Raw genomic sequence first — 15,828 nt, forward strand, 5'->3', positions numbered from 1 at the left:
CTAGAAAAATGGTACTGAAGAACCTATTTCCAGGGCAGGAAAAGAAACATAGATGTAGAGAATGGACTTCTGGACATGTGGGGGAAGGGGAGAGTGGGACGAATTGAGAGTGGCACTGACCTATATACACTACCATGTGTAAAGAAAATAGCTAGTGGGAAGCTGCTGTATAGCACAGGGAGCTCAGCTCGGTGCTCTGTGATGAACTAGATGAGTGGGATGGGGCGGGGTTTGGAAGGAGGCTCAAGAGGGAGAGAATGTATGTATACATATAGCTGATTCACTTTGTTCTGCAGCAGAAACTAACACAACATTGCAAAGCAATTATACTCCAATAAAAAAATTTTTCATTAAATCAAGTATAAAAAAATAAAATAGGGCTTCCCTGGTGGCGCAGTGGTTGAGAATCTGCCTGCCAATGCAGGGGACACGGGTTCGAGCCCTGGTCTGGGAAGATCCCACACGCCGCGGAGCAACTGGGCCCGTGAGCCACAACTACGGAGCCTGCGTGTCTGCAGCCTGTGCTCCGCAACAAGAGAGGCCACGATAGTGAGAGGCCCACACACTGCGATGAAGAGTGGCCCCCACTTGCCGCAACTAGTGAAAGCCCTCGCACAGAAACGAAGACCCAACACAGCTAAAAATAAATAAATAAATAAATAAATAAATAAATTTTTTAAAAACTTTAAAAAAAAAAGAATCCTGTTTTAAAAAAATAAATAATAAAATAAAATAAAATCAGGAACAAGACAATGTTGCCCACTCTCTCCACTTTCATTTAACACAGTACTGGAAGACCTACCCACATCAATCAGACAAGATTAAGAAATAAAAGGTGTCAAAATTGGAAAGGAAGAAGTAAAACTGACACTATTTGCCCATGACATGATACTATATATAGAAAACCCTAAAGTCTTCACCAGAAAACTATTAAAACTAAGAAATAAATTTTATAAAAGTTCAGAATACAGATTAGCATACCGAAATCTGTTGCTTTTCTATATACTAATGATGAATTATCAGAAAGAGAATTCAAGAAAAAAAATCCCATTTACAATTGAATCAAAAAAGAATAAAATACCTCGGAATAAACTTAACCAAGGAGGTAAAGGACCTATACTCTGAAAATATAGGACAAAGATGAAGGAAATTAAAGATGATAAAAGAAATAGAAAGATATACCATGTTCACAAATTATTAGAATGCTATTATAATATCCATACTACCCAAAGCAATCCCTATCAAAATACCCAAGACATTTTTCAAAGATTTAGAATAAATAATCCTAAAATTTATATGGAACAACAAAAGACCCCAAATAGCCAAGACAATCTTGAGAAAAAAGAAAAAAGCTGGAGGTAAAACACTCCCTCACTTTAGACATTACTACAAAGCTATAGTAATCCAAACAGTATGGTACTGGCACAAAAACACACACATAGATCAATAGAACAGAATAGGCAGCTAAGAAATGAACGCACACACCAGTGGTTCAATTGATCTATGACAAAGGAGACAAGAATATACAATAGAGAAAAACAGTCTCTGCAGTAAGTGGTGCTAGGACAATGTACAACTATATGTAAAAGAATGAAATTAGAACATTCTCTAATACCATATACAAAGAATAAACTCAAAATGGATTGACGACCTAAATGTAAGAACAGAAACCAGAAATCTCGAAGAAAACACAGGCAAAACACTCTTTCCAATAAATTGTAGCAGTATTTTTCTGGATCTATCACCTCAGGTAAAGGAAAAAAACCCAGAATAAACAAATGGAACCTAATTAAACTTAAAAGCTTTGACATTGCAAAGGAAACCATCAACAAAAGGAAAGACAACCTACTGAATGGGAGAAAATATTTGCAAATGATATTTCTGATAAGGGGTTAATATTCAAAATATATAAACAGCTCAAAGAACTCACTATCAAAAAAACAACCCAATTAAAAAAATGGGCAGAGACCTGAATAGACATTTTTCCAAAGAAAACATACATATGGCCAACAGGCACATAAAAAGATTCTCAACATCACTAATCATCAAGGAATTGCAAATCAAAACCACAATGAGGTACCACCTCACACCTGTCAGAATGGCCATCATCAAAAAGACCACAAATAACATGTTGGTGACGTGGAGAAAAGAGAATCCTAGTACATTTCTAGTAGGAATGTAAATTGGTACAGCCACTATGGAAAACAATAAGAACTTTCCTCAAAAAACTAAAAATAGAACTACCATATGATCCAAAAATTCCACTCCTGAGGTACATATTCAAAGAAAATGAAAAGACTAATTCAAAAAGATATATGCACCCAATGTTCATAGCAGAATTATTCACAACAGCCAAGATATGGAAGCAACCTAAGTACCCACCAATAGATGAATGAATAAACAAGTTGTGATACACACACACACACACACACACACACACACACACACACACACTCACACAGAGGACTATTTCTCAATGATAAAAATAAATGAAATTCTGCCATTTGCAGCAATATGGACGGACCTACAGGATTTTATGCTTAGTGAAATAAGCCAAATACTGTAGTTATTACTTATATGTGGAATAAAATGAATATATAACAAAACAGAATCACAGATAGAACTAGTGGTCACCAGTGAGGAAAGGTAAGGTCAAGGGGCTCAATAGAGGTAGGGGATTAAGATGTACAAACTACTATGTATAAAGTAAATAAACTACAAGGATATATTGTACAGCACAGGGAATTATAGCCATTGTTTTATAATAACTTTAAATGGAGTATAATCTATAAAAATATTGAACAACTAAGGTGTACACCTGAAACTAATACTGTATGTCAACCATACTTCAATAAAAAAAATTAGATTAAATTAAAAATACAATAAAACTTTTAAAGACTTATTATAAAAATAAAAACTGTAACCATCATTTGAAGAAAGAAAATATGTGGATGTTTGAAAACTGGCTTGTCTCACTCATTAATCTAGATGATTTACTTCTGTACACAATAATCTGAATTCTTACCTAAGCAAAAACCAAAAATTACTACAGGTTATCATACATCAGGACTAAATCCAGGCACTTACAGAGCAAAATAAATTCATGGGTAAAAGAATAATACTGTACAATTTCAAATATACAAAAAAAAAAGAAGCACCTACAGTTTCCCAATAAGTTTATAATCTCATAAGGGAAACAGGATAAGACTATTAAATTACAGTGCTTTATAGAAAACTACAAGTACTATATAGTAAAGGAACAAATAAAGTGCTATAGGAACATAAAGGAAGCAGAGATTTATTTCAATCAAGCAAAATAATAAGAATTTCATCATATATATCAAGTTAGGCCTTGAAGGATAAACAGGATGCAGTCATACAGGAATAGAGGGCATGTACTTAGAAAAATCCAGATGAACAAAAATTCAGAGACAGGAATTTGCAGAGAAATACAACAGAAATTAATTAAACTATTTTGGTTGAGATGCAGATCACCCAAAGGAAAGAGTCCAATCTAATGTGTTTGGACTCTATTTGCAGGCAGCATTTTGTGGTCTTTAAAAAAGAATAATAAATATAGCACCTTTCTTTTCAATCTAGGCTCTGAGCAAGTTAAGAAACATAAAAAAAGCATAAGAAATAAAAGACAAAAATTACCTTTATTGCTAATGAAGGCTAAATTGGAATTTTTCTTTCAGTGAACACCAAATGCATCTGTTAACTGAACCCCACAATGAGGCAGATTTTCCCAGGTGTAGAATGCACTGAACCAACCCCCCACTTCATATCATTCCCCACACAATCTCTGCAAGCAGTCTGTTCCATAAGCAGGAAAGGCAGGGCTAAGTCAAGTATGCCCAGTTTATCCTTTGCAAATTTTCTAATAGAAAATGTACTTCATATCCTCAAGGACAGAATGAGAAAGAAGGGTGGCATGAAACACCACTAGCAGAGCTTCATCCACGGAAAAGGAAATACTACAAACAGCAAAGACACATTCCCCTTAACTTCAATCACTGAAGATTTCTAAACAGAATAATACCATGACAAAAGCTGTACTTTGAAAAAGTTAGTCTGACATCAGTCGTAGGATGCTGAAAAACAAAAACGTTATTGTAACTGCCCAGGCAAGAGTAAATTAGGGCCTGAACCATAATAATATTTAATGTTAACCAGTTCTTAGTTCCAGGGGCTGTCTTCAGTTCACTTCATATATTAACTCAGCTCCAGTAAAGATGATATAAATGAGACAAAGAGGTGAAGACATACAACTAACAAATGGCATTTAAACTAGGAGTAGCAGCAGGAATGGAAAAGATGATATAGGTGCAAAAAAAAAAGACAAAAACTACATAAGCAAATGAGCAAATCAACAGACACTGACTTACCTGAATCAGAGAAGTTTATATAAGAATTTGTAAGAAAATATTATATTAATTAGAAAAGCTGTAATTCAATGCTGGAAAGTTGGTAAGATAAGCATGACAAAGTACTATAGCTTCTTAGGAAAGGAAAGGTGGTTTTCTGTAACAGTATTTCTAAGAAAAACTAATCACTATCTCAATGTATTAAAGATACTCAAGAGTTTACTACATTCTGTTGTTTGATATAGAGAACAGACGAATCTGTGCAAAACCTAAGATCATAAGCCAGGGATACCCGAACATACCAGACCATTCATGCCCACAAACAGCAGAGCATGATTTCAGAAGCAAGCATGTAATCACAATGGGTAAAATCAACTTTCTGACTTCATGCAGCTCCTCTTTCTTGCTCTGCTACCCACTGGTTACACCCCTTTGGTACTTTCCCCCTAACTTCCTCAGCTCTAACTCAGAGACAAAACAGAACTTAGTAAAGATATTCCAAAAACCTCTGGCCCCAAAGTTCCAAATGGGCAGCTACTTAATTATAAAGTCAATACAGTTTACCACACCAACATTTTCAGAATTAAAATCAAACTGGGGAAGAAACAAAAACACAAAACATTGATCATAGGACTTCATGATCACTCTTTCATATTTTTCATTTATTTGTGCCTCTATGTTGCATTCAAATTCTTGAATTTGATAGTCTAAATTCTTAAAGACTATCTTCTTGTTCACTAATTCTGTCTTCAGCTGTATTGTTGTTTCACCATTTTACAAGTTTCTAATTTCAACTCTAATATTTTTCATTTCTAATATTGGCTCTTTCTCAAATCCACCTTCTTATTAATCTTTCAACCGTTATTCACATTTTTGATACCTACTATTACTATATAAGCTATTAAATATTCCAAAAGATAAAGGTTTTATGAGTCTGATTCTGTTGTTTATTGTTTCAGATGACTCTCATTTATGGACTATTGTTACATTTTCATGTATAGTATGATTTTAGATTATGACCTTAAATGCCATAGAACTTGCTTCTGGGAGACCTGTGAGGCCTAAATTGACAGTGTCATCCTTTAGAAAGGACTGGTAGTTATTTCTGCCAATCATTTCAAGGCACTACCAACTCAAGAATGCTTTAAATTCTCACCTTGAAGATTTTCAGGTGTAAACCAAATTCTGTACTCAACCATATATGCCCTAGATTTATAAATATAATATACATTTAAACTCATTTCCTACAAAAAAAATTTAAAAGAATATATCACATTTCATAGTTGTTCCCACTGATTTATTAAATACCACAAAAAATAATATCTTACAAGTAAAACTGCATTTACATAAATGTGTATCAGTTAAAGGCAAATCAGAAAGTTAAAGCATTTTAAATGTTCTTACCTGTTCAAGTGCTTGGGTTTTCTCTTGCTCTATTTTCCTTATAGTTTCCTTTTCAGCTTTGAGTGATAATGATGACATAGTTTTAACCGACATAAAATCAACAGTCATCCATTCATCCCTCTGTTAAGAAAAAGAAGTCACTTCAATCTAAATTGATTAGAACAACACTAAACACTTAGCAATAAATTAGAGATTCTGGAGGCACTCAAACCTGGATTAAATCCCACATGGCTGTATAACTTAAAGAAAGTTTCTTAGTCTCTCTAAGCCTTCTTCTCTCCCCTGTAAAAATGGGTTAAAATACCTACCTTTCAGGAATGTTTTAAGGAGTTAACAAGAAAACTGACTTAAGGCATCTAGCCCAATGCCAGATATACAACAGGCACTCAAACATAGTTCTTTTCACCTTTCTTTCTTCACTGTTGCTAACAGTGTAAATATAGCACTCTTCCTCAGGCGTATGAACTATAACCCAAAATTTGTGAACTATTCAACTATAAGCATTGCTAAGAAAATTATGGCATGAAATGAAGGGAAAGAAAAACTGTGACTGAACTCTACTCGCTGTAGAAAAGTCAGATAGATGTAACAATACAAGACTTCAAGTACATAAGGGGAAAAGTGCCACTTCCTTATCAACAACCAGAAGTAGGAAACCCTCTGAGGGACTAAAATAGGGATAAATGCTAACTTTCCCACAGGAGAAGAAGGGGAGCCCAAAGGATCAGCAAACAGCATTATTGCTAAAATTACTCATAAAAGTATACTGTTTACAAAGTCTAGTTTTTCTTCTGAATAAATTACAATCATCTTTCATTTTAACATTCATCTACTCTTGTAAGTTGATGCTTCTTTGTTTAAAATCAGGCAGCTTACCTGAATAACTTGGTTGTCTTCTTTTTCTGACTTTTCATCTTTCACCTTCCAGGCCTTTTCCTTGCCAGTAGTGTGGGAGGGAACAGCCTCAACCCACTCATCTTCAGAGCTCTAAGAATATTTAGCATATAATTAGAATTCTCAAATTTACATACTTCCACATAAAAACTCTGTGTGGTTCCACTCTTCCTCCTTTTCTCAACCCTTAAGTATCAACTTTGTTTGGGTTTCCAGTCTTTGCCAATTACACTTTTTAATCTCTAGACATTCCCCTTGGGACATTAAATCCTCTCTCATGACTTAAACTACCACAATTATACTGATATCTTTCTAATTTATCCACCCAAAGTTTCCGTGATTTAAACAACTGCCTACGATATTTAAATGCCATGCTGAACACAGTAAGAACAAAAAGTGAACCCAGCATCTACTTCCACAATACTTGATCCTTCTTCTATACATTTGAATTGAGCTACCTGGCATCACAAACCACCCACTTACTCGAGTCAGAAATCTCAGGATCATCTTACTCCTCCCATCTAAACCTACGACTGTCATTTCCAAAAGATTTCTCAACTACAGTGAACACCAAATGATTATCATGGGAGTTCACCTCCATCCCTGGCCACAGCTGACTGTTTCAGAGGTAGGCACCTGAACCAATTAATTTCAATCATAGTCACTCTCCAGGAATTTGAAATCAAGGCTAAATGGTTTACTCTATAACAAAGGAGAACTCGAAAGGCATTGGCAGAGACCATTTCTGTCATGAGGCACAGAATTCAGGAAAAATTTATCTATATAAAGAAAAGCAAAAATAGAGGGGAAAAAAAGGAAGATGGTAAGAAGATTCATAAAAGCATTCATGACTCTAGTTCGAGCTATTCCTAAAACCCAGGTGCATTCCTTTATGTCCTATCAGACTTTTGTGTTCTAATAATAAATCACTCCCTTTTTTGGTGGGGGGGTGGTTAAACCAATTTAAGTTTCGTTTCTGCTACCTACAACCAAGAGTCACAACTAATATATATTCAGATCTGCTTATCTCTCACTTAGACAACTGGAAAAACCAAATTAGTCTCCAAAACCCCAGTCTTTCCTGCTCACTTTCATTCTCCAACCCCCACCCTAAATACCTTTAGAGTATTATAAAAGGCATATCCGACCACAGTACTCCTCTTCTTTGACTCCCTGTCATAAAGACTACTGTTATGCCTTTTTTTTCCTACCAATAGAACCCAATTTTATTTGGAGATGTAATGTGCCTCCCTTGCTGGAGAGTGAAACCTTAATCAAGTCTCCAATAAGGTGGAAATGAAAGTACTATGTAGGACTTTCTGGAAGTTACAAAAAAGAGAGCATCCTCATTCCTGTTATCTAGACTAAGAGGTACTTTTTAAAGACAATGGAGGAACAAAACTAGAAGATTTGGTCCCAGAGGACCACACTAAATTGCCTACTTGATTTCTTCCATATGAAAGAAAACTTAGAGATTGGTTCAAGATGGCAGAGTAGAAGGACGTGCACTCACTCCCTCTTGCGAGAGCACCGGAATCACAACAGCTCAACAATGATTGACAGAACACTGGAACTCACCAAAAAAGATACCCCACATCCAAAGACAAAGAAGAAGGTGCAATGACATGGTAAGAGGGGCACGATCACAATAAAATCAAACCCCATAACTGCTAGGTGGGTGACTCAAAACTGGAGAACAATTATACCACAGAAGTCCACCGACTGGAGTGGAGGTCCTGAGCCCCACGTCAGGCTTCCCAACCCGGGGGTACGGCAACAGGAGGAATTCCCAGAGAATCAGACTTTGAAGGCTAGCGGGATTTGATTGCAGGACTTCAACAGGACTGAGGGAAATAGAGACTCCACTCTTGGAGGGCACACACAAAGTACTGTGTGCATAATGACCCATGGGGAAGAAGCATCGGTCTAGACTGAACTAGACCTACCTGCTAGTGTTGGAGGGTCTCCTGCAGAGGCAGGGGGCAGCTGTGGCTCACTGCAGGAACAAGGACACTGGAAGTAGAAGTTCTGGGAAGTACTCCTTGGCATGAGCCCTCCCAGATTCCAACATTAGCCCCACCAAAGAGCCTGTACTGCAGTGTTGGGTCACCTCAGGCCAAACAACCAACGGGGAGGGAACTCAGCCCCACCCATCAGAAGAAAAGAGGATTAAAGTTTTACTGAGCTCTGCCTACCAGAGCAACACCCAGATCTACCCACCACCAGTCCCTCCCATCAGGAAACGCACAAGCCTCTTAGACTCACCCACCAGAGGGCAGACCGCGGAAGAAGAACCACAATCCTGCAGCCTGTGGAATGAAAACCACATTCACAGAAAGATGGATAAAATAAAAAGGCAGAGGACTATGTACCAAATGAAGGAACAAGATAAAACCCCAGAAAAACAACTAAATGAAGTGGAGATAGGCAACCTTCCAGAAAAAGAATTCACAATAATGACAGTGAAGATGATCCAGGACCTCAGAAAAAGAATGGAGGCAAAGATCGAGAAGATGCAAAAAATGTTTAACAAAGACCTAGAAGAATTAAAGAAAAAACATCTAGAAGAATTAAAAAACAAAAAGACAGATATGAACAATTCAATGACTGAAATGAAAAATACACTAGAAGGAATCAACAGCAGAATAACTGAGGCAGAAGAACAGAAAAGTGACCTGGAAGACAGAATGGTGGAATTCACTGCCACAGAACAAAATAAAGAAAAAAGAATGAAAAGAAATGAAGAGAGCCTAAGAGACCTCTGGGACAACATTAAACAAACCAACATTCGCATTATAGGGGTCCCAGAAGGAGAGGAGAGAAAGGACCCGAGAAAATATTTGAAGAGATTATAGTCGAAAACTTCCCTAACACAGAAAGAAAATAGCCACCCAAGTCCAGGAAGCACAGAGAGTCCTAGGCAGGAGAAACCCAAGGAGAAACTCGCCGAGACACATAGTAATCAAACTGACAAAACTTAAAGACAAAGTAAACTTATTAAAAGCAAGAAGAGAAAAATGACAAACAGCATACAAGGGAACTCCCATACGGTTAACAGCTGATTTCTCAACAGAAACTACAAGGCAGAGGGGAGTGGCACGATATATTTAAAGTGATGAAAGGGAACAACCTACAGGCAACATTACCCAGCAACGATCTCATTCATATTCGACAGAGAAATCAAAAGCTTTACAGACAAGCAAAAGCTAAGAGAATTCAGCACCACCAAACTAGCTCTACAACAAATGCTAAAGGAACTTCTCTAAGGGGGAAACACAACAGAAGAAAAGGACCTACAAAAACAAACCGAAAACAATTAAGAAAATGGTCATAGGAACATACATATCGATAATTACCTTAAACATGAATGAATTAAATGCTCCGGCCAAAAGACACAGGCTCACTGAATGGATACAAAAACAAGACCCATACATATGCTGTCTACAAGAGACCCACTTCAGAACTAGGGACACATACAGACTGAAAGTGAGGGGATGGAAAAAGATATTCCATGCAAATGAAAATCAAAAGAAAACTGGAGTAGCAATACTCAAATCAGATAAACTAGACTTTAAAATAAAAAATGTTACAAGAGACAAGGAAGGACACTACTATAATGATCAAGGGATCAATCCAAGAAGAAGACATAACAATTATAAATATATATGCACCCAACATATGAGTACCTCAATACATACGGCAAATGCTAACAGCTATAAAAGAGGAAATCGACAGTAACATAATAATAGTGGGGGATTTTAACACCTCACTTACACCAATGGACAGATCACCCAGACAGAATATTAACAAGGAAATACAAACTTTAAATGACAAAATAGACCAGTTCGATTTAATTAATATTTATAGGACATTCCATCCGAAAAAAGATTACACTTTCTTCTCAAGTGCACATGGAACATTCCCCAGGATAGATCACATCTCGGGTCACAAATCAAGCCTCAGTAAATTTAAGAAAATTGAAATCATATCAAGCATCTTTTCCAACCACAATGCTATGAGATTAGAAATAAATTACAGGGAAAAAAACATAAAAAACACAAACACGTGCAGGCTAAACAATACATTACTAAATAACGAAGAGATCACTGAAGAAATCAAAGAGGAAATCAAAAAATACCTAGAGACAAATGACAATGAAAACACGACGATCCAAAACCTATGGGATGCAGCAAAAGCAGTTCTAAGAGGGAAGTTTATAGCTATACAAGCCTACCTCAAGAAACAAGAAAAATCTCAAATAAACAATCTAACCTTACACCTAAAGGAACTAGAGAAAGAAGAACAAACAAAACCCAAAGTTAGCAGAAGGAGAGAAGTCATAAAGATCAGAGCCAAAATAAAAGAAATAGAAACAAAGAAAACAATAGCAAAGATCAATAAAACTAAAAGCTGGTTCTTTGAGAAGATAAACAAAATTGATCAACCGTTAGCCAGACTCATGAAGAAAAAGAGGGAGAGGACTCAAATCAATAATATTAGAAATGGAAAAGGAGAAGTTACGACACCGCAGAAATACTAAGCATGCTAAGAGACTACTACAAGCAACCCTATGCCAATAAAACGGACAACCTGGAAGAAATGGACAAATTCTTAGAGAGGTATAACCTTCCAAGACTGAACCAGGAAGAAACAGAAAATATGAACAATCACAAGTAATGAAATTGAAACTGTGATTAAAAATCTTCCAACAAACAGAAGTCCAGGACCAGATGGCTTCACAGGTGAATTCTATCAAACATTTAGAGAAGAGCTAACACCCATCCTTCTCAAACTCTTCCAAAAAATTGCAGAGGAACGAACACTCCCAAACTCACTCTACGAGACCACCATCGCCCTGATACCAAAACTAAAGATACTACAAAAAAAGAAAAGTACAGACCAATATCACTGATGCAAATGCAAAAACGCTTAAAAAAATGCTAGCAAATAGAATCCAACAACACAGTAAAAGGATCATCCACCATGATTAATTGGGATTTATCACAGGGATGCAAAGATTCTTCAATATATGCAAATCAATCAATGTGATACACCATACTAACAAATTGAAGAATAAAAACCCTATGATCATCTCAATACATGCAGAAAAAGCTTTTGACAAAACTCAACACCCATTTATGATAAAAACTCTCCAAAAAGTGGGCATAGAGGAAAACTACCTCAACATAATAAAGGCCATATATGACAAACCCACAGCAAACATCATTCTCAACAGTGAAAAACTGAAAGCATTTCCTCTAAGATCAGGACCAAGACAAGGATGTCCACTCTCGCCACACTTATTCAACATAGTTTTGGAAGTCCTAGCCATGGCAATCAGAGAAGAAAAAGAAATAAAAGGAATACAAAGTGGAAAAGAAGAAGTAAAACTGTCACTGTTTACAGATGACATGATACTATACATAGAAAATCCTAAAGATGCCACCAGAAAACTACTAGAACTCATCAATAAATTTGGTAAAGTTGCAGGGTACAAAATTAATGCACAGAAATCTCTTGCATTCCTATACACTAATAACGAAAGATCAGAAAGAGAAATTGAGGAAGCAACCCCATTCACCACTGCAACAAAAAGAATAAAATACCTAGGAATAAACCTACTTAAGGAGGTAAAAGACCTATACTCAGAAAACTATAAGACACTGATGAAAGAAATCAAAGATGACACAGACAGAGAGATATACCATGTTCTTGGACTGGAAAAATCAATACTGTGAAAATGACTATACTACCCAAAGCGATCCACAGATTCCATGCAATCCCTATCAAATTACCAATGGCATTTTTTACAGAACTAGAACAAAAAAAATCTTAAAATTTGTATGGAGACAAAAAAGACCCCAAATAGCAAAAGCAATCTCGAGGTAAAAAAATGGAGCTGGAGGAATCAGACTCCCTGACTTCAGACTACACTACAAAGCTACAGTAATCAAGACAATATGGTACTGGCACAAAAACAGAAATTTAGATCAATGGAACAAGATAGAAAGCCCAGAGATAAACCCATGCACCTATGGTCAACTAACCTATGACAAAAGAGGCAAAGATATACAATGCAGAAAAGACAGTCTCTTCAATAAGTGGTGCTGGGAAAACTGGACAGCTACATGTAAAAGAACGAAATTAGAACACTCCCTAACACCATACACAAAAATAAACTCCAAATGGATTAAAGACCTAAATGTAAGACTGGATACTATAAAACTCTTAGAGGAAAACATAAGAAGAACACTCTTTGACATAAATCACAGCAAGATCTTTTCTAACCCACCTCCTAGAATAATGAAAATAAAAACAAAAATAAACAAATGGGACCTAATTAAACTTAAAATCTTTTGCACAGCTAAGGAAACCATAAACCAGAGGAAAAGGCAACAATCAGAATGGGAGAAGTATTTGCAAATGAAGCAACTGACAAAGGATTAATCTCCAAAATATGAAAACAACTCATGCAGCTCAATACTAAAAAAACAAGCCAATCAAAAAATGTGCAGAAGACCTAAATGGACATTTTTCCAAAGACATACAGATGGCCAAGAGGCACATGAAAATCTGCTCAACATCACTAATTATTAGAGAAATGCAAATTAAAACTACAATGAGGTATCATCTCACACCAGTTAGAATAGGCATCATCAGAAAATCTACAAACAACAAATGCTGGAGAGGGTGTGGAGAAAAGGGAATGCTCTTGCACTGTTGGTGGGAAGGTAAAATGATACAGCCACTATGGAGAACAGTATGGAGGTTCCTTAAAAAACTAAAAATAGAATTACCATATGACCCAGCAATCCCACTACTGGGCATATACCCGGAGAAAACCATAATTCAAAAAGACACATGCACCCCAATGTTCACTGCAGCACTATTTACAATAGCCAGGTCACGGAAGCAACCTAAATGCCCATCGACAGACGAACAGATAGAGAAGATGTGGTACATATCTACAATGGAATGGAATATTACTCAGCCATAAAAAGGAATGAAATTGGGTCATCTGTAGAGACGTGGATGGACCTAGAGACTGTCATACAAAGTGAAGTAAGTCAGAAAGAGAAAAACAAATATTCTATATTTATGCATATATTTAGAACCTAGAGAAATGGTACAGATGAACAGGTTTCCAAGGCAGAAATAAAGACACAGATGTAGAGAACAAATGTATGGACACCAAATGGGGGGGCATGGGGGATAAATTGGGAGATTGGGATTGACATATATACACTAATATGTATAAAATAGATAACTAATAAGAACCTGCTGTATAAAAAAATAAAAATAAAATTCAGAAAAAGAAAAAAGAAAAGTTAACTATTTTAATATTCTATGTATTTTATATTAACCAATGGCTATTCTGGGGTTCTCTAATAACACAAATGAACCTAATTTGATGATATACTCCCTACTGAATAATTCAAACTTCTTGGTTTACAAAGTCCTATCAACTCTTACAATTTCATCTCCATTCACTCTCCTCGTTTTATAATCTAATATTAAGTTGCTTATAGTTGTATTTACCTACGTATATACATAAACACACACAGACACTTTTATATCATGTTATCTCCTACTTCCACGCCTTGCTCTCACAATTCCTTGTGCACACACACCTCTATATGCCAGGGTGATTCTTACTCATCCTTTAAGTCTCAACTCAAGCATCATTTCCTCAAAACCTGCATATGAAATCCTCCTTCCCGTAATACCTTGAAGTGCCTTGGCATCATGAGATTACATACTGGAAGTATGTGTCTGTTTAACTATAAAATGAGTTCCCCAAAAGTCTGAACTCTATATATTTGTATTCCCCATGTATATAAAAATGTCTGGCAAAGAGTTGGCATTCAATAAATGTGCATTAAAATTAACTCAATCCACCCTTGCAAAAGCCCAAGTCAGAAACTTTAAGCAGCAGCCTGCATTAAATACTAGGTAATGAATGAAAGAAGCATATGTGATACAGCTGGTACTCATTATTCATTTACACAACGTCAACTGGACCATTCTGTACAACTCTCCTGCCTCCATTCCCTTTCTATTAATTTTGTTGCTAATTTTCACTATTATTCACTCACCTCACCACTTCAGCATGACTTATGTTCCCCTCTCCCCATACTATGACCTAAGTTCTCCTGCTGTTTCAATCCTCCATCCTACCTTGAAGAACTCATAAACCATCAACGTGCCTCTTGACCTAAGACAGCTCCCAGGACTCTTCTTCTCATGTGTAGCCATCATAATTAACCACACTCCTAATCCCATCTAACAGTCAAAACCTAAATACAGAACCAAGACAGAAAAGTGCCACCAATAAAAATATGTAAATATACATATTTTATATATATATATGAAATATTACATACATATATAAAATACATGTACTTATATTTGCATAATACACATAAAACGTATACATTTTATATTTAAAATATAAAGTACCTACATAAATACATATATTTCTCAAAGATACTTGAAGACTTCTGCACTGGCCATGAAAAAATAAATGCTACATCAGACTAGAAAAATATACAGAAATGGAAATAAAATAAAAAATATAAGAAACAACTGTTTTTAGACATTGAATCTCAGTTGTGCAGGACTATGATCCCTGAGAAAAGGCAAACAAACGAGGTGAGTGCTACAATTACAGTCTACTGCTTTTTGCCTAGTGGCACTTTCTAGACCATGGCACAAGGCAGGGTAACTCAAGCCCAATATGACAATCTCACTGAGATAGGAAAACAGAATTTTTACTTTGTGATGGCTGAGATACAGCATCCATGAAAAGGGAGCTACACAGAGAAAGAACTCCAGAAAACTATACAAGAGACCCCTGTAGTCTTTAACTGAATACCAAACTGAACATTCTTAGGATGCAAGTCCACAAGGATAGACAAAGAATAATCACCATGGAAGGAACAATTATTAGAGTGCTATGAGCGGAGAAATCCCCAGAGCTCACAAAGGGCTAGAAGACATTCTAGTTCCCACCAACCAGAATAGAGAAATCTCCTTGAATACCGAGGGCAATCAGCAGAGAAACCACAAAGGGCATGCCTTAGCATATCTTAGTAGTAATGGCTACTCTAGATGCACACAAACATAACTTAAACACCAGCCTTTGAAAAGTATTAAGCTAATA

At 36.2% G+C, this 15,828-nt stretch overlaps 1 protein-coding gene across 2 annotated transcripts in view; it reads right to left on the bottom strand.

Moving 5' to 3' along the window:
- Nucleotides 1-15,828, bottom strand: part of CWF19L2 (CWF19 like cell cycle control factor 2) — a 193,614-nt gene that overhangs the window by 164,643 nt on the left and 13,143 nt on the right. For both annotated transcript variants that reach the window (XM_082409913.1, XM_082409912.1), the window contains exons 4-5: nt 6,648-6,758; nt 5,772-5,891 (exon numbers count right to left, since the gene is read on the bottom strand). In XM_082409913.1, coding sequence (XP_082266039.1) covers nt 5,772-5,891; nt 6,648-6,758 — 231 coding nt within the window. The remainder of the gene's footprint in view (nt 1-5,771; nt 5,892-6,647; nt 6,759-15,828) is intronic.

This window comes from Balaenoptera physalus, assembly GCF_965194825.1.
Source record: "Balaenoptera physalus genome assembly, chromosome: 10".
Classification (NCBI taxonomy): domain Eukaryota; kingdom Metazoa; phylum Chordata; class Mammalia; order Artiodactyla; family Balaenopteridae; genus Balaenoptera; species Balaenoptera physalus.